At 34.7% G+C, this 25,466-nt stretch overlaps 2 protein-coding genes across 2 annotated transcripts in view; both read left to right on the top strand.

Moving 5' to 3' along the window:
- Positions 1–15,147, top strand: part of LOC136821484 (intraflagellar transport protein 70A-like) — a 30,787-nt gene extending 15,640 nt beyond the window's left edge. Inside the window, exons 6-23 of the mRNA XM_067077715.1 lie at positions 716–772; positions 1,348–1,416; positions 1,662–1,728; positions 3,393–3,497; positions 4,513–4,641; positions 5,089–5,291; positions 5,406–5,591; positions 5,972–6,048; positions 6,557–6,626; positions 7,167–7,259; positions 7,627–7,689; positions 7,991–8,062; positions 8,626–8,661; positions 9,076–9,143; positions 9,587–9,665; positions 10,196–10,255; positions 14,310–14,379; positions 14,584–15,147. Of these exons, the coding sequence (XP_066933816.1) occupies positions 716–772; positions 1,348–1,416; positions 1,662–1,728; positions 3,393–3,497; positions 4,513–4,641; positions 5,089–5,291; positions 5,406–5,591; positions 5,972–6,048; positions 6,557–6,626; positions 7,167–7,259; positions 7,627–7,689; positions 7,991–8,062; positions 8,626–8,661; positions 9,076–9,143; positions 9,587–9,665; positions 10,196–10,255; positions 14,310–14,379; positions 14,584–14,708 (1,629 nt within the window). The 3' untranslated portion in view covers positions 14,709–15,147. The remainder of the gene's footprint in view (positions 1–715; positions 773–1,347; positions 1,417–1,661; positions 1,729–3,392; positions 3,498–4,512; positions 4,642–5,088; positions 5,292–5,405; positions 5,592–5,971; positions 6,049–6,556; positions 6,627–7,166; positions 7,260–7,626; positions 7,690–7,990; positions 8,063–8,625; positions 8,662–9,075; positions 9,144–9,586; positions 9,666–10,195; positions 10,256–14,309; positions 14,380–14,583) is intronic.
- A 4,710-nt stretch (positions 15,148–19,857) lies between these two features.
- LOC136821480 (N-acetyllactosaminide beta-1,3-N-acetylglucosaminyltransferase 4-like) overlaps positions 19,858–25,466 on the top strand; it is an 11,748-nt gene continuing 6,139 nt past the window's right edge. Inside the window, exons 1-2 of the mRNA XM_067077712.1 lie at positions 19,858–19,955; positions 21,048–21,279. Of these exons, the coding sequence (XP_066933813.1) occupies positions 21,054–21,279 (226 nt within the window). The 5' untranslated portion in view covers positions 19,858–19,955; positions 21,048–21,053. The remainder of the gene's footprint in view (positions 19,956–21,047; positions 21,280–25,466) is intronic.

Here is a 25,466-nt window from a genome sequence, read left to right as displayed (position 1 = left end):
TAAAGCAAAAGTTTATTAAGAAAAGTACTTCCTTTATATGTTATGGAGCAATTTGAGAGAGATTCATGATTATAACAAGTCAATATGATGTGGTGTATTGTTGGGATTGTACAGAAAAGTAAAGCCACTTAGCTGAAGGCTGCACTGGGATGAGTGCAGCCGGGTATTGAAGCGTCAAAGTTGATTCTGTAGTTGTACATCCACGACTTCGGATTATGTGATTGATTTGAATGGATCATCCAGCCCACAACACAAGTTCAGTTTTGTTAATATTTTTTGTTTGTATTTGTATTAGTTTCCCTAGAACTTATTCCAAACCTTTGTGCTGTTAGGTGAAGTCATGATCGTTTCTTTCGATAGCTTAATGTTTCTTATGCTCAAAGCCACTTGATATACCAAAATAACGTCAAATACCTTAACCATTCGTGCATCTTTTGGGAGGAGGGCTCCCTAAAGAAAAACTCTTGAAATAAATATCCAACTGGCTTAAGATATTACAAGTGCGTACCGAATTTGAATTGGCGGCCTTGGTGAACATTTCGGCATTATTGATCTCTTGGATATCATAGTTATTGGAATTTTGGGGCACCCGTTTTGAAATCTGAATGGAACTATGCTTCTTGCTTTGACATCCACGTCACAAGTTTAGCTGGAGTTAAACCTGCCAGCTGTTACATTTCTAAAGAGATTTTCTTGATTTTTTCTATTTTCATAGGTCTTGAAATTACAAGCTGCTATCAAGTACAGCGAGGATGATGTTCAAGGGGCCAAGGTAATGTAAAAAGAGTGTCCAGTATTGCCGGCTATTATAACATACCGTATCACCTCGAATAAGCACCCCGGGTGTTTGTTAAGGGAGGGGCGTTTGAAGATAGGGGCGTTTAATGAATGATCTTTAATCAAAGTAACTTTAATAAAAAGAATGGGAACCTTTTTTTGCCCGTATTGCTTTTTTTTAGTACTAATTTGTCAATTCAAAGTAGCCTGGATATCCAAGCCAAAAATTTTAGAAAAAAAATTACCTCAACATACAAAATTCTAAAATTATAGAGCTTGGTCTCCATAGAGAATGAAAGTTTGAACCCATGTTTCCAAAACTCTCTTAGCCACCCCAGGGCAGCCAAACAAAACCATCTAAAAGAGATCTAAAACCATTTAAAACATCCAAAGATTACACCAAAGTTCATAAACAAGTTTGCGTGTATCACCAAGACCAATCAAGTTTTCTTTTTTGTATAGGCGTTTAAAAGAAAGGGGGCTTTTATTCAAAGTGATATGGTATCTGTTGTATTTACTGATTCTATTCATGACATGTGTAAGAATTCTCACTTCTCTCATATATATTAGAGCTTGGTAGAGGAAACTACATCGGAAGATGCTGATAATGAAGTCAACCTTGGATGTATTTTGTATAAGGTCTGTTTATTTGCTCATTGCCAGCTTTCCGTCTCAGATAGGTTCCCTGATTGACTTTCCTCTCTTAGCCTATATACTAGACGTCACAGTTTTTTTTACGCTGCAAGAGACGGAATGGAAAATTTCGGTTTTTCATGAGATCTGTTTCCAAAATAAAGCAAGAAATCTAGCTGCGTTTTGTCGCGTCAAATTGGTTTTTAGCTGAAATTTATTTTTAACCTCATTATATTTTTGTGATTTTTTAGGAACAACGGTTTGCCGAAGCGTGCCAGAAATTCAACAACGCAATGAACATTTTGGGGTACAGAGCAGGTGAGATTTGAAAATTTAATTAACTTTGCCTATCATTGCTATCATTTTTGGACCTACCCCGGTAGGATGGAGGTCCTTTAAATTAACCTTTGTCCGTTCGTCCGTCCGTTCGTTCGTTCGTTCGTTCGTTCGTTCGTTCGTTCGTTCGTTCGTTCGTTCGTTCGTTCGTTCGTTCGTTCGTTCGTTCGTTCGTTCGTTCGTTCGTTCGTTCGTTCGTTCGTTCGTTCGTTCGTTCGTTCGTTCGTTTGTTATTAGCTTTCCTCGTAATTGGCTCATTAGTTTTTTCTGATTTTTTGCACAAAGATGTGTAACTATAAACCCTCGAATGTGACGGAGCCCGATTTTCAAAAAAAAAAATTGGGGGGTAAATTTGGGCCAAAAACGGCTAAAAAACGGGTCTTTTGGATTTTGTGAAAAATTGGATCATTAACTTTTTCTGATTTTTTGCATGAAAGTAGGGTACCATCATAGGTAAAATATGGCTCAAGCAGATCTTTTCAAAAAACGCATTGTTGGCTCAAAAAACGCATGTTTATCTATAAGAATTACTATTAATAAGCATACATCAATGTTCTTAGTCAAAAAATTACTCAATTTTTTTATGAGATGTTTTTTTTGCTCATGAGGGCTTACTTTTGAAGAATATGTGTGTTTAAGACAGGAAATTTTAGTTGCTTGGTGTGTTCTTATAGAAAAACTGGCCAAATTCGATATTTTTTATAAGCACATTATCAATTACTTAGGTATTAGCTTTTCTCGAGATTGGCTTTTTCATTCTTTATGATATTTTGCACAAAGATGCATAACTATAAACCTTCGAATGTGACGGAGTCTGATTTTCAAATAAAAATGTTACAGGGCAAATTTGGGCCAAAAAACGGCTAAGAAACGGGTTTTTGGACTTCGTGAAATATTGGATCATTGTTTTTTTCTGATTTTTTGCATGAAAGTAGGTAAAAGATGGCTCAAGCAGATTTTTGTAAAAAAAGAATTTTTCGGCTCAAAAAACGCATCTTTATCTATAAGAATCACTATTAATAAGCATACATCAATGTTCTTAGCCGAATTGCTCAATTTTTTGATGAGATAGTTTTTTTTTTTGCTCACTAAGTCTTGAATATGAAAGAATATTTCAAGAGCATGAAATTTTGGTTTCTAAACGTTTTTTTTATAAGAAACAAAGGACTAATTTAAATAGATCGTTACTATTTGTGTTCTGAATGATTGTTTAATTGTCACGTCACGTAGATATCAATTATAAATGTGTTAAATGCATAACCAGGTAGGTCCATAAAAGTATCACTTGTTCATTGCTAACAGCGAATAGATTATGATCACGTTCAAAATTCTGCTGTCTCAAAGTCTAATAGAATCCATTGAAATATCGATAACCTGGAATTATTTTATTTTTTGTGTGAGTAAAGTCAATATTTTCCGTTTAAGTCAAATAACTTTTTTTGGATAATATCCAAAGTTGTACCTTGTCTTCGATTGTGTCTTCCTATCAAAAAGATCCCATCTGACAATTTTCGCAACCCTTAACTGGCACCTTACAATCTTAACTGAAGTTGATTATATTATTTCGCTTTCGTTGCGCTTTTTACAAACGAAGACTATGCAACTGCATTGAAACATGACCCTGATATCTTTCAATCTCTCTATAGATTTATCGTATAACATTGCGCTATGTTTTTACAAACAAAAACAATATGCACCCGCATTGAAACATATTGCTGACATCATCGAGAAAGGGATAAGAGAGCACCCAGGTAATACAATTAGATTAGTTGCTATCAATTAAAGCCTGCTTCCTTGATGAGAATCATGGGCGCTTTGAGTTCATGCCAAAAGATTGACCGATCTTTTGAGTAATTTGGTGCAGTTTTCTAAAGGCCGCTACCCACTCAGCATTTTATGGTCGGCGATTATCTGGCACCCAGATGGTGAAATTTTCATCCGACACGCTAAAGCTCTGAAGGTCGGGAAAATTTTCAACATCTGGAAGGTTTACATTACGGAATTTTGCGAGACCGCGTCAAGAATTTTGCAGAGGGAGGTCTGGTAACCCAGCCCTCGTTTTTGGGGATGGGCGGGTCCAACCGAAATATTTATAGGTTTACGCATAAGGGCTGTTGAACCCGACTGGGGTGCGACACATCAAAGGCCGACTATCATTCCTCTCTGATGGGAAATTGGCCCGCTCCTTTAGAGCTTTAGCGTGGGCGGCCGCCAATCCGCCATCGGAATGCCAGATAAGGTCGGCGAACAAGGCTCGGGCGCTTTGGTCGCTGAACGCTTTTCTCATTCCACTGATTCAAAATAAAGGAGAGATATGCCGCACTTTTTTTCTTTTTTCTATTGTTGATATTTTTTTGCACATGGTACAAGAGAGTTAAATGTCTCTTTTGATTGGCTAATTAAAAAAGAACAATAGGGAAGCTGCACAGCTTAGCGAAAAAGGTTGAAAAGTTTCAACTCTTGTTGCGCTCAAAGCGACAGCCTTTGAAGGCTTAATTTATGTAATTCATGCAATAACTATTAGCCGTGCGCTTTGTTCGTCGACCATAAAATGCTGAGTGGGTTGTAAGCCTTAGAAATTGAATTGCTTCTTTTTATGAATGTATCTTACATGTTCTTAGATTTTCTCATAAAGAAATTAACAATTCAGGGGGGGGGGAATCATCGTCAAAACCTCACTAACTCTCCAAAATTTAGCTTTTTTCGATTAGATCTATATTCATAAAGTCTTATAGATTTCAAACTATTCTCTTTTTTCTTCTTCAGAACTAAGTGTTGGCATGACAACTGAAGGCATTGAAGTTCGAAGTGTGGGGAACACCAAATTATTACATGAAACTGCTCTTGTGGAAGCATTCAACCTCAAAGCAGCCATTGAGTACCAATTGAAAAATTGTACGTCTCTCAGTGTTGAAAGTTCTTCCGTTGCAAAAGGATTTACGTCACGTACTATGATAGGGTTTTCCGTCTCGAAATTCCGCAAAATAGTATTAAGAAACTGGGCTAATTTGTTGTGCTAAAGCCCATTCTTCGACTAGTACGAGAAACTTTGCTTGACCACTGTGTTAAAAAGTAGAATTAACCATTCAGAACTGATCTTATCTTCTTAACTTCTTTATATGAAACAGCACATGCCAGTTGATACTCTCTAATTCGACGTTCTTCTATTCGATACGCTCCATTATTCGATAAAAGTCACCATCAACAAGAAACTCTCATAAACCACGCTCTAATATTCAATGAAAATCCAATCCCCCTTGAGAATCGAATTAGAAAGCGTCAACCTATTTTCAAATAATTGAATTTAGTTAGTTAAGTTTATCTCTCAACCTCTCTGTATAGATGAAGCAGCACAAGAGGCTTTGACAGACATGCCACCGCGTCAAGAAGAAGAACTTGATCCGTGTACTCTCCATAATATTGCACTGATGAATATGGATGCTAATCCGACATCAGGGTTTGAGAAACTCCAATTCTTGTTACAACAAAATCCATTTCCACCGCCCACCTTTGGCAACCTTCTTCTTTTGTATTGCAAATTTCAGGTAGGTTGTTTTGAGTCTGTTAAGCTGGATGCCAGACTTCCTTTCCGCAAAAATTTCTTCCTTTAAGGTTTTTACAATATTCAAAATAATTTTACCCTTATTCTCTATTAATAGTATTTCGACTTGGCAGCAGACGTCTTAGCAGAAAATGCACAGTTATCATACAAATTCCTTACACCTTACCTCTTTCAATATTTGGATGCTGTGATCACCCAACAAACTTCCAACGAAGAAGCGTTCCGAAAATTTGATGACATGGCGGCTCAACATACCGATACATTACGTAAACTCACCAAAAAGGTAGAAACAGTAGAGTCTCTTTAACTTGAACCTCTATAACTCGAATGTCTCATAAACTCGAACAAGTTTCCTCTTCCTTTCAGTTAACAATGTATTATAAACCTTACTCCATAACTCGAAATAGCTTAACTCGAACAAATTCGTGTTCCCCGTGCGTTTTTTATTTGGATATATTTTCATGCAATCTAGACACTGCCCTTTTTCTCACTCGTACCAAGCCATTGTTAACCCTTTGTTTACTTTCCTATTTTCAATACCAAAATACTTTCAACCTGCTTGGCAAGCCTACTGTAGTTAAGTCATCGGAAGCCTAACCTAGAATTAAATTTGTCTTTCCTGATTGGTTTACAGAAAACCTAACTTCTATACTTTTGACTTAGGTACAAGAAGCACGACATAACCACGACGACGAAGCCGTTAAAAAGGCTGTCAATGAATATGACGAAGCTCTCGAACGGTAAAATGAGATTTAAATTTTCAAGAGTGGAATGAGCTTCCTTTATTACTCTTCATCTGACAAACTTCGGATAACTCTGTAAAGGGGCGGTCGGTACTAAAACCTCAGACATCGTGTCGTTTTGTGGTCAAAATTGACGTAACGGTTGAAAAAAGTAGAACTTCCTTCAACTTTTTTTTTGTTCGCGCGAAACTTTTTTATGACGTAATCCTTTTTCCAAGCAAAAAGGATTGAAGCCAAAAGTTGCGATCGCAGCGCGCGCAAGTGGAGACCGGCCTTTAGAGGCCCAACGCGAGCCCTAGTTTGTAAATCTTTTCATAATCGACACGTTTTCACTACCGACATATTTTCCTTAAATTTGAAATTCTTACCGCTTAAAATTTTGTCTTTCACTTTCCGTTTTAAAAAGTTTTACTTTCGAATACTTCTTATGCAAAATTGCTTAGCAAGATTGTCGCTGGCATTTCGAGATTTCACTTGATTATTCTCATTCTTCTTTCTCCCGTAGGTACATTCCAGTGTTGATGGCACAAGCAAAGATATATTGGGATCGAGATAATTACCAAGCTGTTGAAAAGGTTTATCTCGCAGGGTTTTTTTTCTGGTTGGGTTAAAATAACAGGGCGACATATGTCGCGGCGCTCCTAGGTTCAGACCTACCGGTACAGGACCAAAACAATCGGGCGATCTCTTATGATACTAGTGGTATTTTAAAGATTAGTAGTATAATATGAAGCTGCACATGTAACCTAAGCCTAATTTCAGCATTTAAATAAATTGGTGGGAAATCATGATCTACCTTGCCATTAGCTTTCACCAGTTTTGATTTTCCGAGTTTTGATAGGAACTTGTGTGTTGCATAATAAGAACAAAATGCCAATCTCGACTTCAATCGGGCGATCTCATATGATATCAGTGTATTAAGGACATATAATTTTTAATGAACGACATCATCAATAGTTCCGATATCCCAATCATGAGTTATGATCTAGTTATATTTCTAGGTATATTTTTATGTTGGATGGGGAAAACGTATTAGATCTTGCGAAGAACTATTTCATTCTGTAAATTATAGCTTTTTTGTTGTACTATTTTGTATATTGCTTTGGTGATTTCAGATATTCCGCAAATCAGTTGAATTTTGCAACGAGCATGAGATTTGGAAATTGAACGTGGCGCATGTGCTTTTCATGCAGACCAAAACTACAGGAGTAAGTGTCTCATTGTATTTATTTGGTGAGAACTTTATTTTTCCTCACGGAGTGATTTTTAAAACTTTAAGGGATACTCTAGTCTACTTTAGGCTTACAAATTTTCGCGAGGTCTAAAAATTGCGAGAAAAGACATGAAAATGAAGAAAATTCCCACGCAATAAATAGCTTAGAGAGACAAATACTTCTTGAATTGGATTGAAACTTTTGTATTTTGACTTATGAGGTTTTAAGAGGCTAAAAAGTGCTAATTTTTATTATTTGCTTCAGCGGTCAAAAATTATCGCCGCTCTCTAGGCAGTGGTAACGTTTCTTTATTAGCGGGAACTGTTTTCTTTTTTACATAATGTTTCAATTTCCTTCACAGGAAAACAAGTACAAAGAAGCTATCGGATTTTACGAACCGGTTGTTAAGAAACATTACGATAATGTAAGTAGGTCTTTATGACAGGCAGTCCAAGAAGAGTGGTATTAAAGTTGTGTGCACACGCTCCTTTTGCGCAAATAGTTATTTTAGCAAAACTTTTCTTTTAATCTGGATCGGCTTGTGAATATGTTTAATATCTCCTAGGTCATTTAAACCCGTGAATATTTTTTTATGTGGAGTTGATAGCGGGCTCCCAAACGTCCTAAATCATTACCCCCTGGAAATGTCCTTCCACCCGTATGGATGTAAAATGGAATGACCTGTTGACTTTGTTGTGTGTGACGATTGTAATACATCCTTCTAGATCTTGAATGTGAGTGCGATAGTGCTGGCAAATCTTTGTGTATCATACATCATGACCAGTGCTAATGAAGAGGTAACATTTCTTTATTCTAAACGGGATTTGACCCATTCTAATTAAAAGGTTCTGTTGGTGTAGATTTGAAATCGTATTATTTCCTTATTACCGCTTATTTCCTTATTAAGACTTTGCAACTTGGAAAGAGCGTCGAACTTTCAAAGAGCTACAGCTACGGTAGTCATGACCAAAACTTCAAGTCTCTAGACTAATGTTATTCCCACCATCTTTGATCGGGCCTTACAAATAATTTGGACACAAAAATGTCGTTTCCCTTTTTAAAATGTCGATGACCCCATACGTAAATTCAACCGCAACACTCTCGATATTTTACGTGGATAGCCAAGTAATCTGGAACTTTTAGACACTCTTTCGATTGTTTGTCACAGGGTCCATGGCCAACTGGTTCGGGTATTTATGAACTAAACGGAACACTGGAAGGAGCGGGGATTCTAACCGCGAACATATATGAAGCACTGACATCACTTTAATTTAAAGCCTGCTTCGTTCTCCCATTGTATCTTACATTTCTGAAGGTTTTTGTAAAGTTATTCAAGTTATATCTTTTGTTGTTTTTTTAGGCTGAAGAATTAATGAGAAAAATTGAGAAGGAAGAGGTATCATCATTCAAAATTTCTTTCCAACCGTTTTCCATTATTTAGACCCTCGAAAGTTGTGTATGATAGGCCCAGTGTATACACCTTTTCGACCGTAGCCGCTAATTGCCGCGCGGGCATTTTTTTGTCCGCTTTATCCCACTAAAACCGTCCCAGTCCTTTTTTCGCACCTATAGACAATATAAAAATGTGTCAAAAAGGATTGGATCGAGTTTAGGGGGACGATTAAATAATTAAGTGGTACGCGCCTGACTGCGCGACTACGGTCAAAAAGGTGTATTAGACTAAACAATCAAATTACAAATTTCCATACATTTTGGAAAATATCCCCATAGGCACTAGGTCGAAGATACTATCCGAACCTTTCTGAAATTTGTAGACAGAAACAGAAAAGCTTATCACATTTCTTTTCAGGAAAATGTATCTTATCAAGAACCCGACAAAAAGATATATCATCTCTGTATCGTTAACTTGGTGATTGGGTATGTATGCTTTAATAAGGCCAATTATCTGTTTAGTTTGGCTGATTATGATTATCCATATTTTATTTAATCGAATTGTTTGCCGAGACTATATATGTTGGTTAGATGTCCTAAAATTTGCTCAACGTTTTTTTTTCTTTTCCAATTTCTCCAGATTGACTTTACGGATTCTTTCTTTCCGGCCGACTTTTTGTAAAGATACTGTATACTTTTGCTTCGTCACCTGCCATTGCTTGGGAAAACAAAAAAAATCCATTTAGTGTTTTATATAAGATATCAGTGCTAGACCCTACCTTTCTCAAATTCACTATCGTTTTTTTTCTTCGGTTTTCGACGGTTGGTTCTCAACTTCACATTTTCAAATTCAAATTCAAATCTTATTTATTTGCCTGCATATCATTAAAATTACATATTTAAGTTTCTATAAATTTGTTCTCGTTTAGAACTCTTTACTGTTCAAAAGGAAACTACGAGTTCGGTGTATCAAGAATTATCAAAAGTCTGGAACCGTATAAAAAGAAGGTATAAAACATAAAGAAAATGAGTTCTTCTCTGGTTTCTTAGACAGTGATCCCATTTTTCAAGTTTTGGGATGCCGGGGAAAGGGGAACAGTCGTCTGAAGCTCAATTACAATCTCCCTCTTTACCTTGGCCAAAAATACTTTCAAAAGGGGGGTCTTATGAAAAAACTTTTCGACTTTTTGACTTTTTTGAGTCACTCCAATGTACTTTTTCTTAATTGTTTCATTGAAAGCAATGTTTTGAGACGGTTGCCAAGGCAATCGATTCAGACCTTGAACATTATATCAACGAATAGAATAAATTATTTATTTAAATTCATCGGGGATAGTTGTCATAGCGTTATGTACAAATGTCTTCTTGGCCCAATTGCAGCCTTGTGTTCTTATAAAATTGTTTTCATAAACCGTTTAAATCTTGGAATTAAAAAACTCCTATCTATCGAGAAGTTAATCACTTCAAAAATGTTTTGGGGATTTTAGGATTTTTTATTATTAGCTTACACTCTTAACTTTTTCTCTATTTCTTTCCAGCTTGGTACAGATACATGGTTCTATGCAAAGCGTTGTTTTCTGTCCCTCATAGAAAATATGGTAAGAATTTTCTGTGTAAGCACACGGCTTCTGTGATTCAATATTCAACGGTATAAGTGCCTAATTACTTAGGTTAAGCATACCAGGATAATCACGACGACGGACGAAAAATGTAATAGGCTAGTGAAAATACGAAATTTGATTGGTTGAAACACAATAGCCTGTTAAATTTTCGTCCGTCGTCGTGATTATCCTGGTATGCTAAACCTCAGTACTATTGCGAAAGGAAACAAAAGTTAGGAGAAGACATTTGATAAACCATAAAACTGAAAAATTTGATAATTTTTTTTACAGTGGACCAAATTAAAAGAAAAAAACAATGAATGAAAAACGTCGCAAGGCTTTTTCTTACTTCTGGAAAGTCTATATTGCGACTACCCCAAGCCGGCGCCCACTTAAACAAGCCAGCGTGGTTACCACTACCTTGCCTTATTATTAAATTAGCATGGTTTCAGCCCCCCTTAAAATAAGGGGGGACTTGAATTTTGGGAAAACTTTAAGGGGAGCATTATTGAAATTTTTAGAAATGAGGGGGGATTTATGTTTAAGGGGACCAAAGAAAAAGTAATTTTGAATTTAAGGGGGGGGGGTAATTCATGTGAATCCAAATCTCTTTTCATACTCTTGCAAAGTTTTTGGACCTACCGGGAGGTCCTTTAATTTGACCGTTGTCCGTTCGTCTGTTACAAGCTTTTCTCGGGATTGGCTCATTAGTTTTTTTTAATTTTTTGCACAATGATACAAAATAGCAATGCCTGAAAAGTGACGGAGCCCGATTTTTGAAAAAAATTTTGGGGGACAAATTTGGGCCAAAAACTACCTAAAAATAAGGTTTTTTGGACTTGTGTAAAATTGCTTCATTAGTTTTTCCTAATTTTTGGCAGAAAGATAGAGTGCAAGGTACCCTAAAATGTGGCTGAAGTAATTTTTCTTGGAAAATTTTTTTTCGTCGTCAAATACGGATTTTCGCAAATTTGGGCCAAAAACTACCTAAAAATAAGGTTTTTTGGACTTGGTGCAAAATTGTTTCATTAGTTTTTCCTGATTTTTGGCAGAAAGATAGAGTGCAAGGTACCCTAAAATGTGGCTGAAGTAATTTTTCTCGGAAAATTTTTTTTTCGTCGTAAAATACGGATTTTCGTTTTTTGGGGAAATTTCCTTTTACCATTTTCCTGTTAGCAGCTTTTCTCGGGATTGGCTCATTAGTTTTTTTTAATTTTTTGCACAATGATACAAAAGAGCAATGCCTAAAAAGTGACGGAGCCCGATTTTTGAAAAAAAAATTTGGGGATAAATTTGGGCCAAAAACTACCTAAAAATAAGGTTTTTTGGACTTTGTGCAAAATTGCTTCATTAGTTTTTCCTGATTTTTGGCAGAAAGATAGAGTGCAAGGTACCCTAAAATGTGGCTGAAGTAATTTTTCTCGGAAAATTTTTTTTCGTCGTAAAATACGGATTTTCGCAAGTTTGGCCCAAAAACTACCTAAAATAAGTTTTTTTGGACTTGGTGCAAAATTGCTTCATTAGTTTTTCCTGATTTTTGGCAGAAAGATGGAGAACAAGGTTCTCTAAAAAGTGACAGCAGTTTTTTTCGGAAAATTTTTTTTGGCCGTAAAAATCGGTTTTTCTTATTTGGGGAAATTCCCTCGTGTCATTTTTAGGGAAACAGAGCGTTTCTGGCGATTGGATCGATATTTTTTTCTGATTTTTTTGTACTTTGATGTAATATGGTAATATTTCAAATCTGATGAAGTCCGATTTTCAAAAAAATAATCTTTTGGGGGAAATTTTGGCCAAAATGTGCCTAAAAATGGGGTTTTCTGGACTTTGTGAAATTGCTTCATTAGTTTTTCCAAATTTTTTGGTCAAAGATAAAAGGCAAGTATCTCTAAAACGTAACTCAAGCGGTTTTTCCTGAAAAAATTTTTTGGCCGTAAAAATCGGATTTTCTTATTTGGGGAAACTCCCTTTTGTCATCTTTAGGGAAAATGAGCATTTCTCGAGATTGGCTTGGTGTTTTTTTCTTATTTTTTGCATAGTGCTATAAAATGGTAATATTTAATTTCTGATGGAGCCTGATTTTTGAAAAAATAATTTTTTGAGAAAATTTGGGCAGAAAAGTGCCTATATTCAAGCTGCTCATTACACTTTCTTACTCTATTGCTATTTGTCCTATTTTTCCTGATTTTGATCACCAGGTAGATCCGTTCAGCATGTTGCTTGTTTTTACTTAAATATACTTAATATACCGTTTAAGGTGGTAAACTAAGGGTGAAAATTCAAAATTTTTCTCTTTCGCCCAGCAATATGTATAGGGTGATTTTTTGGCCCCTGTAATAACACACTTTGTAATATAAATGCCACAGTTGCAATACCTGCTGCACTTTGTAATACCAAAAGCTGACACACTTTGCAATAAAATATAAATTTAAATGCCATAAAAAGGGCTTCGTAAAAAGCCCTGTAAATTGCTTCACTATACTCATACATGTAAATCAGAGAAATTTTAAGATTTAAATCCAAAGTTTCAGACTTAAAAATGAATAAAATAAACTGGGTTCAGTCCTAAATACTTAAAAATGTATATAATATCCTTACTGTCTCAATCATGGGTCGATTAACATTTATCTGTTATATTTCTTGTCTTAACGGTTTTGAAATCTTAGAAAAATTTCTTAAGTTTTGTTTTGGATGGAAGTTTCCCTTTATTATAAAGTGCGTCAGGTGTTATTACAAACTGCATAGCGTCAGTCCCCCAGCTAGTTGGGGAGGGGTTACATCCTCCAAAAAGCCAAAAAAGGGTGGGGGCTAAAGGTGTTTCAAATATTTGGGGGGAGCTAAATCTCATCATTTAACGTGGGGGCTGAATACTTCATCTTAATAGTTGGCTTCAATTACTCAAATTAACGCTCATGAAGCTAAAAAAATGTTTTATCTTAACCTTCGAACTGCAACACAATTTACATTGGAATAACCCTTTTTTTGTGGAACAAATTTTTAAAAGGGTCAAGGGTCGAAAGCCCTGGGGGCTACCAAAAATGTTACGAGTCTTTGGGGGGACTTAAAATTCAGGGGGACCTAATTTTTGCCTGGGACCTAAACCCAGACTGACGCTATGCAAAGTGTGTCAGCTTTTTGGTACTACAAAGTGTGTTGATTTTTATCACAATATACGTTTAGTTGTATTACAAAGTGTGGCATTATTATACAAAGTGTGTTAGTACAGCCCCCTCTATCTGATTCGCACGTCAGGGGCCATGTCTGTAATAAATTCCATGTGTACTCTATTCAAAAAATTTAAGGGGTACTTTAGAAAAGAAAACAAAGATTTAAGGGGGATTAGGAAATAAGGGCACAGTACAAATCAAATTCCTGAAAAAACTGATGGGGGGGGGGGGGGGAAATGGATAAGGGGTAATTTGCTGTTTAAGGGGGGGACTGGAAAACATGGATGAAACCATGATTAGTTTCTGAGAAAGGAGAAAAGAAAGGATTTATATGCCGTTGTATACCTTTTGACATCCTTTGTTGGTCGGAGAATATTTACTTGTCTCTTTAAACCGACTTGGATACTCATTATGGTAAAGTTAATTAGCTTTTATCTTTCATACAATCTATCACGGAGATCATTGATTGCCATTAAATGTAATTACCCCCTTGTTGCTTAGAGATTGCCTGTGATTGTTATCCCTCTACGCCTTGCTCACATAGATTCGATATTTACTTTGTTTATGATGGAAGATAACTTTTAAAATTTAGATTCGATATCTTAACTTGACAGCCCTGTAGCCTAGATATGATTGAAAATTGAGAACTAAACAGGACGTGAAAGATGCGAGGGACCAACAGTGAAGATCTCATATCGGATTTTGTATAAACTCTACCATCTTGCCCAGGTTCAAAAAGTGTCTTGTTCAATCTGTTCCTGTCTCAACACGCTGTCGCAACAATCTGTTGATTAAAATCGATTTATCGTGCGAAATGAAAATCTAGCATGAACATAACTACCCTCTTTATGGTAACGATTAATAATTTATTTTACTTTTATAACTAGTCAAAACAAATGATTATGCTACGCGACTCAATAAGAGAAGAAATTATTCAATTCCTTGAACAATGCGAAGGTAACGCTTAAACATTTTTTGTTCTTTTGAGAAATGGTCAGCCCTAATATTACTAGACAAGTCTCTTCAATCTCTGCAGCTTGATATGCCTAAGACTCCTGAATCCCTGTCATCAGGTTTAAAAAAGTGAGGCTTAAGTCTTAAAAAAAGTAAGCCTCAACAAAAATTTACTGGCTCTTAAAAAATTCCACGTTTGTTTTTTAGCACATGGACGAGATGTACAAGTGGTAATCGAACAACCTTTGAATGCTGAACCATTGCATGCTGGGAAAAATACAGTCACTTATGAAGCTCGACTCTTGAAAAGTCTTTTCTTGAGACTCAGTTAGGCTTTTTTATGACTCGACTGTAAAACCTGAAATAAGACTTTCCTATGAAAACTTTTTCAAAGCTTGAATTTTCTGGCATTCAAATAAATGAATCCATGGATACCTAGGCAAATGAAATATACAGGGTTGTGTACTTAAATGAAAGGTTTTTTTCCAGAAGTACTAGGTTTTCCGGATTTACCGCACGATTGTTTTGAAAATCCGACAATTAGGGAATTTTGGAAGACTTATCGGAACTTTTTTCACAAATTGAGTCATTATAGGGACAAATAAGATTTCATGATTTTTACGACCCTTAATTCGATTTTCGCATTCTCTCCTTTCCTGTAATAATTTTCAGTTGTTTTTATTTTTACTTGTACATAGCAATTTTGATAATTGTAGATAATGAATCTATAAAGAAAATAACACCAAAGAGATGAAGGTTGTTTATCTTGTACGATTTGTATACCATTTCTTTATAAGAGATTTTGAAGCTTTTGGATATTCTTAGCTGCCTGAGTTTTAAGCCTTAAAATGTTATTATTTCCACCATTTTGTGAGTATTTTTGTGTAATTTCCTAACCATCGGGTGTTTTTTGGTCCTCAAAGCCTTAAAATGTTCATAACTTGTTCTTAATATTTTGGCCATCGAAGCCTCATGTTCTTAGTTTGTTCTTATACAAAAAACGTACCCCTCTGCATGAGATCATAATCAAGCATACAAATCTCATATAAATCAATAAATTTGAACAATTTGCGTTTTAAACAAGAAATTCTTTTATTGTCACCATTTTCTAGAATTTTGTCCAATATCCTAAGAAATGAGGTGTTCAGAGTCCACAAAGCCTTAATGTTCTTAACTTGTTCTAAATAACGAGCCTTCTGTTCTTATAAGTTCATTACTATTATAAAGTTACTTCGCTCAAACTTGCGCTAATTTTTGTTTTTCTCATCGAATGCTACCATTTAAACAAATTATATACCGTTGAAAAGATAATTCAGAGAACTTTAATTTCCAAGAAAAATGATTCTAGAAATGAAGAAGAAAAAAAACTGTTCATCCTTTGGAGCTAGAAACTTCATTTTTTGTACAGAGATACTTTGAAACATCTTGATTCCAGTTATATAGTTATTTTACCGATAAAAATCTTTCATCAATGGTTACAGCCCCTAGAAAGAAATCGTACCAAAATACTTACAAAATGGTAAAAAAAAGAACAGGTTTAAGAGCTTCTTGATGTTCTTATAAAAAACTGAGTACGGAGTTTCGTGTTCGATTTTGAAGTTTGAAAATACCATTAGCTAAGAATAAGATAAAGCAAGCCATACCTTATTGTCTTAAATGAGTAATCGTTGATTTTATCGCAGCCAATCAATCTTACACTTCCCCAATCTTTTCAAAAGTCCATTAATTGGTTCAAATCTCTAAAGATTAGCTATAAGATGAATTAAATATGATAAATAAATAAGGCACGCATAGGCGTAGCGAGATACCCTGCAAAATTTATGAGGGAGTGCAGACGTTTATCACATATTCATTATCTTTTGATAAAACAAAGACAATAATTAAAGTGTCGTAAAAACCGCTCTCATCCATAAATTTTTTGTGTTTTTTTTATCTCGCTACGCCTATGACTAAATGTCCTACTAGCCCTTCTTTCTGAGTTAATGAGTTCTTCATGCGTAGTGTTTTTTTAATAGCTGGTGGTGATTTCTAAGGTATGTAGGTATGGTAAGTGTACCGTGAATCTTGTTGCTTTTTTTTTCAAACACGTTAATTTCATAGATCTTTACAAGCATAGTCTTGAGACCCATCACGACATACAAAGGCCCTCCTTCATCCTATCGAGCAACAGAAGACCTCACAATTAGTGAACGATTGACAATCAAAGAATTGTGCAAGAGAGCACATGAGCTCAATGCTCAACTGAAAGTCAAAAACATTCAATCATAGTATAAGAAAGCCGCGGCTGGAATGAGTACAGCTGAATTTCTGTTGTTCTATCGATGTCGTAACAACGATTTTTTTTATGGTGCAGTGACAATTTCCATTTTCAATTTAATTTGACTTTTAACAAACTCCCTCGTTAGACGTAATTTTGCTCATAAACGCAAATCTCTTGATAATTCACGCATTCATGAGATCAAAGTAAAAGAAAAGACTCTTGATTTAAAAGTACTAAAACGTCAGAATGTCACTGCTTTAAGAACTTGAAGAAAATTGAGTGACTCGAAATGCCTTCCAGATTATTTTGAAAAATTCTTACTGGTATTAGTAAATAAAAAGCTGCATTCTTTGAAAATTTCATTAAAAAACAACAGTATTGAGGTGAAAGCAAGCATTCAAAGTTTAACATTTGAAAATTAGTTCTTTTAATAAAATGTGTGTTATTTGGTCCTAAATTTATAAAAATTTATTTGGAATTTATAAAAATATATACTTCAAATAAGGTGATAAGTACGGTGGCCGAGGAGGGACAAACAAAATAAAAAAAGAAAAACGAAATAAAAAAATAAAAAAACAAAATAAAAAAATGAAAAAACAAAATAAAAAAATAAAAACGAAATAAAAAAATAAAAACGAAATAAAAAAATGAAAAAAAAAAAAAAAAAATCAAAAACGAAAAAAAAAAAAAAAAAAAATTCAGCAAATAAAAATAACATAGAAAAGAATAGAGAATCAAAGATGATGAAATGCGGATTGTTGTTTAGCGTGAGTAGTAGAAGAAAGTGAATTTTCTTGTTCATCTAGCATGTTCTGTGAATCTTATGGGACGCCAAGAAGAAATGCAAATCTATTCTGTTGTGATTGTGGGACTCCTTTTCGCCCAAGGGGGGCACTCGATTTTGAAAACGACCGTACGTTCGGCCAAAAATCAGGTCTCTAAAATCGGACCCTTACAGCACAGGAAAAATTTGCCTGAAAATCGACCCTTATAGTGCAATTTTTCGAATTTTTTTGCCCTTTTCAGGGCAAAATCTTTTAAAATTTCTCAAATTTTACCTCAAAATTTGGTATTTTCTCAAATTTTACACCCTTACAGTAAACTTTCCAAAGTCCAAAAAACCTACTCTTAAGATCCGTACGTCCGGTAGGTCCCTTTCCTGGAGCCCCCCCCCCCCGAGGCAGAAAAGATGAGCAATCTCTCATAACGAGATACGTTAACAATGGCCATACATACGAGGCAATAATTCGCCTACTTAAACGTCATGGAATAAGTTAATAAGATACTCTGTTAGAACGTTTAAAAGGAGATTAAAAACATATGGCCTAACACTAGATCGCCACTTTCGGTTTCTTCGAGGAACACGCAGGTGCGCTTGCGCAAAATAACTTTTTGATTTTTGCTTTGTCTTTTTTATTTTGTTTTTTCTTTTTTTCATTTTGTTTCTCTTTATTTTGTTTTTATTTTTTTATTTTATTTTTATTTTTTTATTTTGTTTTTTTATTTTTTTATTTCGTTTTGATTTTTTTATTTTGTTTTTTTATTTTTTTATTTTGTTTTTCTTTTTTTCTTTTGTTTGTTGTTTTTTTTTCGTTTTTTTTTTTTTTTTTTTTTTGTATTTTTTTTTATTTTGTTTTGATTTTTTGATTTTATTTGTCCCTCCTCGGCCACCGTAGATAAGAGAGGACAGTGAGAAAAATTCGAGACTTGAAAAATAATTGTTCTTCAGTTGAATATTATAAACACTTTTAGGGTTAAGGAATTTGTTAGCTTCGACTTAGTTCTTATAAACCACGGAGACACAGATAGAACACCCATTAACGACAAAAACAATAGTTTCATCATTCCAGCCGCGGCTTTCTTATACTATGTTACAAGCAATAAAAAATCGAACCTTACTCTTAGGTTCCAAATAAACGGGGGGGGGGTTCGAATAAACGGGGGGTTGGGAAATTTTCTAGATTATAATAAACGACCTAATTGCCGGGGGGGTTGGAAATTGTACTTCTGAAACCCAAAAATAAGGTAAAAATAGGCTAAAATCAGGCTATTGAGAGCAAAATAAGGGGCCTTCTCTTTGACAGCTGAAAATATTCTTAGAGATTAATAAACGGGGGGGTCCTAATAAGGTCCGGGGGTTGGAAAATTTTCGAAAAATTAACAAGCGGGGGGGGGCCGTTTATTTGGAACCTAAGAGTAAAGGAACTTTAGGAAACTTTGGCTTAAATTTAGTTGGCGGATGGTTTGAGGGTTTGAGACAGATTCAAAATAACATATTTGCGTCTGAAGGAGATATTTCAAAACTAAAATTAGATAGAAATTGCATATAACTCACTCTAGTTCCTTGGATATTGAAAATAGGTTATGAAAATGGGGTATAGGAAACTTTTTACTCCTAATGCCTTTCAGAAAATGCAGATACATCTGTGACTTTAGATTAGAGGATGAATCATATTGATAAAACCGAAAATTCTAAATAAGAGAAACAGCTAAAAATCTTGGAATTCCATTCCTATCACCTTGAGTTAGTAGTTTTGTAACAAAAAATTAACATTATGTACAAAAATTTTCGCTGAATCAGCAAAAACGGCAAAATCTGTCATTTTTTTGCAAAATATAGGAGCAAAATACCTTTAAAGCTTAATATTTTCAGTTTCAGTTAAGCTGTTTTTCTAAAATTTTCACAGCATATTCCATACATGAATGGAACCGTGGAACTTTCAAAAGAAATTAGTTTTCAGAAACTTGACTAAGACGTTGTTAAATCAAAATTGTCATTTTGTAAATTTCTAAATTTTCAGTTTGGACTTTGCAAAATTTGGTTTGGGGCCCCCAAAACGTAGGTGTAGTTAAAATCAAATTATTAAGCCCAGTGGTAATAGGGGGAGAAACTATGAACATATTTGTGTTTTCCCTTAAATTTTCGACCCGACGGATGTAAAATTTGTCATTTTATAAAATATTTCAAGATTTACTAATTTTTGCCCAAAATCCTCTAAATCACATTTCCAAACTATGGTCAAAATTTTGTATTCATATCTTAAAGATATCTCCAGAAATCGCCAAAGTTGCAAACCTCCGTTTTGGGGGTCATTAGAAAAAAGCTACCTATCTTTAAGCGATTGAAAAATATTGTTGAAATTGAAAATTTTGAAAAAAAACTTCTTGGAAATAAAGTAGAGATGTTAAAATTTTTGTAAAACCTCTTTTCCTCTAGATTTGAGAGAGATTTTAAATTTGATCGACGTTTCGGGGGCCACATACTGTAGCAGTACTACTTACAATCTAAATTCCAGAAGATAACGTTCTTCACCGGCAGGTAGGTAGATCAAAATTAATAACTTCAAAAGCTCTTGCTGAATTTTATAAGTCACATAAGAAAATTCTTTACCCAATAAAAGAGGATCTACCCGGACAGCTTTGACGATTCACGTCTAGTTTTTGGACAAATATCAAATAAGCTTTTGATCCGCATAACGATCCGCTCTAGTAAAACAAAAAAAATCACACCCAAATCAAACACAAATCATAGGCCATGGTCAGTGGATTGAAGCTTTAGAAATAAAAATTATAAAAAAGGTCTTTGATTGATTGAGCATAAATGATGCATAATTTGGGGAAATTCCCAAACTTCTTAATTTTCTGACTGCAAAAACACGTCCATAATCTTCTGATGTACAAAAGTTAGAAAAAGCTCCATCACGTGGTATATATATCTTTTGATTTTATTTGCAGACCCCGAAAATTCGTTATTTTTCACCTTCAGAATTTTCCCTGGAAATTATACATTTTGATACAAAATGAAGTGTTATGGAAGGAGGGTGGCCATGGCCTTTTACATTCGCTGCATCTCCTTTTAGTTCAGAATGTAATGCGTGCTGTTATGAGATTAACGTTTTTCCAGCTGGCACACAGCATTATTTTAACGGTTATCAACAGACATTCTACATGTTTTTTTTACAAGCATAACGCTTATAAGCATATGAAGGCTCAGATTTGCAGAATTCCTACACATAACATAATCATATATGTCATCCTGGAATATTTTTCAAGTTGTCATTTTTTATTTGCTTAAAAAGGTTTGGTAGAGGTCAAGTAAAAAAAGACATTCCACGGCTAGCTACATTCCACTGCTCCCAAAATCTGAACAAATTTTTACAAAATTTCTGAAATTTCACCAAAAACTTGGCATGATTCATAAGCATATAATAAGCATAAGTTATGCCTGGATGCTTTAAGAACTTAAGCATAATACACGAGCCTGACCAAGGGGCATACACTTTCTTATAAAAAAAACATGTACTTGGTTAATTTGCATAGATCAAAATGCATTTGCATGTTGATTTGATGTTGTTGTGCCAGCTTGGTTGACAATTCTAAAATTCTTTCTTTTTTTGAATCCATTTTTTAGAGAGAGATGGCCTGGAATCAAAAAGGAGAAATATCAAGGAGAAAGATGAACAAATATACTGCAATTTTTGCTTTTGTGGGAGGATTCGTTTTAGTGTTTGCTATTTGGAACATCCAATATGTTTATAATTCATCTTCGACAAAGGAGCTGACAACTTTAACTGAGGAACGAATGCAGAAGATTCAAAATGAACAAATTCTAAGAATCAAAGATCTTTTATTTCCTGATAAAGGTATATAGTTTGTTCTTTTACCCCGCATACAATACCCAGAGAGCAATTTGCATCATTTGATTTTACTGATGGACGTGATGTCTGTCATGATGCACGTGCTTTCGTTAGCGCTATCATACTTTAAGGGAAATAATTTTCACGGAAAGAAATTTTCGCGGAATTTAATTTTGCGGCTCACAGCTCAAAATTCGGAAGTTTCGCGGAATTCAATTTTGCGGTTGAGAGGAATTTTTGTTTAAAATATGGCTTATTTTGCCGCCTCAAAACACCAATTGTATAGGTGATTTTTTAAATCATGAGAATATTCTTGTTTTGCGGAATTTAATTCATTCCGGCGAAAATTTCTTCCCTTAAGGTTATAAAAAGTGTTACTTCGGTAACTGGGTTTGATTTTGCCCTCAATGATAATTCTACACGATATAATCTTATAAGTTGTTAAGGGGGTCTGAGTTTTGAAAAAATCAAGAGGTAAGATAATATACCACGTGTGTCTTTTACTTCTCCACGAGTCCTAAAAGTAATAATAGAATTTTTTGGGGAAGAAAAGGGTACTTTGAAAAGTCTGGAAGGACCAAATAATTACTCTCCCATAGAAAAAAACAGGACTGTTAGTCAACAATGAATTAAATTGCGTACGTCTAAACTACGTGCTTGTGGGTTGAACGAAATCTCCAGAGATGATATCATTGTGAAATAGTATTGACCGTATTCTCGCGCCTTTCTGACATTTGCTATATCATAAGTATATGACGAAAGGCTATCGAGTAGTCCTACTCGATAGCTTCGATTCGCTGGAGTTCGGTGGATATTCGCTGGAGTTCGGTATTCGGGATTCGGGATTCGGGATTCAAAATCGGGATTCGAGAAACGTCAATAAAAATTTACTAACTAATGCTATTGACTTCAAATAAAAAACGGATGATAGACTTTATTATAAGGATTAAAAATTTCGAAAAAGAATTCCAAAAAAGGGCGTGGTAATTTCGTTATTTAGGGAAATTTCTATTTCGATATTTAGAAATTTTTCAACAGTGGAACTTTGAAATGCTCTCCAGGCTTGGGAAATTACTCAAATGACTCCAAACCAAAAACGAATGCAAGCTGACAGGTATAGAAACAATGCCCACCAATTAAGAAACTTCAAATGAGCGTGGTTTTTTCGTGTTTTAGGGAAGTTCCCCATTTCGGGATTCAAAATAGCTCATTTTTCAACTTTGGAGTGCTCTAAAAACTTGGGAAATGACTTTAAAGACAAAATTCCAAAAAAGGGCGTTAATTTCTTTAAGTCAACCAACATTTTGGGGGTCCTTGAATTAGCATAAATAGAATTGAAAATTCTAAAGATGGGTAATAGCTAAAACCCGTGGAATTCTTTTGATACCAACTTAACTTCATAGTTTGCAACAGAAAATCAACTTCATATACAATAATATTTGCTTAATCAGCAAAATCGGGAAAAATTATCGTTTCCGTGGAAAATATAAGAGAAAAATAACTTTAAAGCCTCATATCTTTGTATTGAGCCAAGTTTTAATTCTGATTATTTTTACAGCGTAAGCCATACCCAAATAGGATTATTTCCAAAAGAAAATGGTTTTCAAAAATTCAATCAAAACGTCATTTCATTTAAACAGTCATTTTCAAAATTTCAAAATTTTCGGTTTGGACTTTGCATAAAGAGTGGCCGAACTCTTTTACTCTTAGAGAGACCATGTTACATACTTCACATATGGTATTGGAATAGAAAACAATGTTTATTTTTAATAAAACTTTTCACTCTACATTTGTGTATTGAGCACATCGTGAAGAGACCATTTTCACAATATTACTTCATATGTATACTTACTTCAGGTGTACAAACTTTCACGAGCTGAAACTTTCGCGAGATCGAAAATTTACGACATTTACTTTTGCGAATTTGAGGAAAAAGTATTTTTCGCGAGCACTAACTTTCACGAAATGGATGATAAAAAGAAAATTTTCACACGAAATACGACTTGCAAGTGACAAATGCATTTGAATTTAATTATAACTGGTATTCTATCACTTTAATGAGGGTTTTAAGGCATACAAATGCTATAATTACTAGCTTTTATTTTGATTTCAAGCTTTAGAGATTTACCACAGGCAAAAATCGCAAAAGTTTCTGCTCGCGAAAAGTTGAACGTCTAAAGTATTCATCTGTTAGCTTACACCCGTTTTTGGTTTGGAGTCATTTGAGTAATTTCCCAAAGCTGAAGAGCAAGTCAAAGTTGTACCATTGAAAACGGTCGAAATAACTAATTTAGGTAGTTTCCCTAAAACACACAAAAACTACGCCCTCTCTAGGCATGCCACTTATTCACCATTGCTTATATTCATTTAAGCTTGCATCCGTTTTTGGTTTAGGGTCTTTAAAGTCATTTCCCAAGTTTCTAGAACACTCCAAAGTTGAAAAATGCTATTTTGAATCCCGAAATGGGGAATTTCCCTAAAACACGAAAAAAACACGCCCATTTGAAGTTTCTTAACTGGTGGGCATTGTTTCTATACCTGTCAGCTTGCATCCGTTTTTGGTTTGGAGTCAATTGAGCAATTTCCCTAGCCAGGAGAGCATTTCAAAGTTTGCCTGCTGAAAATGGTTTAAACGGTGAAAATCAAGACTTTAGGGAATTTCCCTAAAACACGCAAAAACTACGCCCTTTCTAGGCATGCCATTTATTCACCATTGTTTATATTCATGTAAGCTTGCATCCATTTTTGGGTTGGGGTCTTTAAAGTCATTTCCCAAGTTTTTAGAACACTCCAAAGTTGAAAAATCAGCTATTTTGAATCCCGAAATGGGGAATTTCCCTAAAACATGGAAAAAACCACGCCCTTTTGAAGTTACTTAATTGGTGGACATTGTTTCTATACCTGTCAGCTTGCATCCGTTTTTGGTTTGGAGTCAATTGAGCAATTTCCCGAGCCTGGAGAGCATTTCAAAGTTCCACTGTTGAAAAATTGCTGAATGTCGAAACAGGGAATTTCCCTAAATAACGATATAATCACGCCCTTTTTTGGATTTTTTTTTACAAATTTTTAATTCTTATAATAAAGTCTGTCATCCGTTTTTTATTTGAAGTCAATAGCATTAGTCAGTAAATTTTTATTGACATTTTTCGAATCCCGATTTTGAATCTCAGGCCCTTTAAGTGGATTTCTTTTCGGAAAAAAAGTTGATTCTACTAACCATTTATGAAACATCATTACTCTTTCAAAAAAAATTATTTTTAAGAATTTCTTTCGACTTCATGACGGGAAAAGATAGAATTTTAATATGGTTACAATGATACCCATCAAGTCGGTGAAATATTTACATAGAATTTCATTAATGTGGAGAAAATCGCTAAAAAATACACTAGCTATAATTTTCATTAAAGTGCCACCGCAGAAGAACGATCAAATAAATGTGTCCATCTCATAGTTATCTTCTTATAGAGATAAGGTAAAGTTATTTATCTTTTTTTTGTCATCTCTTTTATTACCAAAATAATTGGCACCGGAGGAAGCCTAAAGCTTCTGAGGATGGCATTCATAGCTTCACGCATAAAGCATAAGGAAGTTGGGCAAACATCTCATAATTTTGCGGGTTTTTCAGTATTTTATTTCTGCTTAACGGTAGCATTCCTATCTTACGGTCTCCTCTATTGTTTTATCTCATCAAAAAGACTTTTGGAGTATTTTGATCTTACTCATTTGAAATGTCAGTTGTCTTTTTCTTCTTGGAGAGTTAAATGAATCTAAGGAAATCTTTTAACACAAGTAGTATAAGCTCTCTTCATAGTGAAAATATACTCTACTCAAGTATTCGAACGTGTACATTGTAAATAACATATGAGCCAGTATCTTCATATATACGCTTTTTTTAGGGAAAACCAGTAACGTCATGATTCTGGGTGGGCTGCTCTTAAATTATATGAGTTTTTCAGCCTTAAATGTCACTATTAATAAAATGGAAACATCTACTTCTCAGTAATTTTTGAATCTGAGTCAGATTCTTCTTAATTGCTCTTAGGTGTGGCCCAATTCCAGCCTCGTATTTTATGAAATTGTTTCTTATAAAAAAACGTGAGACAAGCACGGTGTTCACTCTAAGTAGATTGTAAATCACTCCCTTGCCACATGTTAGGGGTCTCTTAACAAAAATACTGTAGGGCTAAGATTCA

Source organism: Clytia hemisphaerica, unplaced genomic scaffold (genome assembly GCF_902728285.1).
Source record: "Clytia hemisphaerica strain Z4C2 unplaced genomic scaffold, Clytia hemisphaerica genome assembly, whole genome shotgun sequence".
Lineage (NCBI taxonomy): Eukaryota > Metazoa > Cnidaria > Hydrozoa > Leptothecata > Clytiidae > Clytia > Clytia hemisphaerica.
This window is presented reverse-complemented; position numbering and strand designations above follow the sequence as displayed.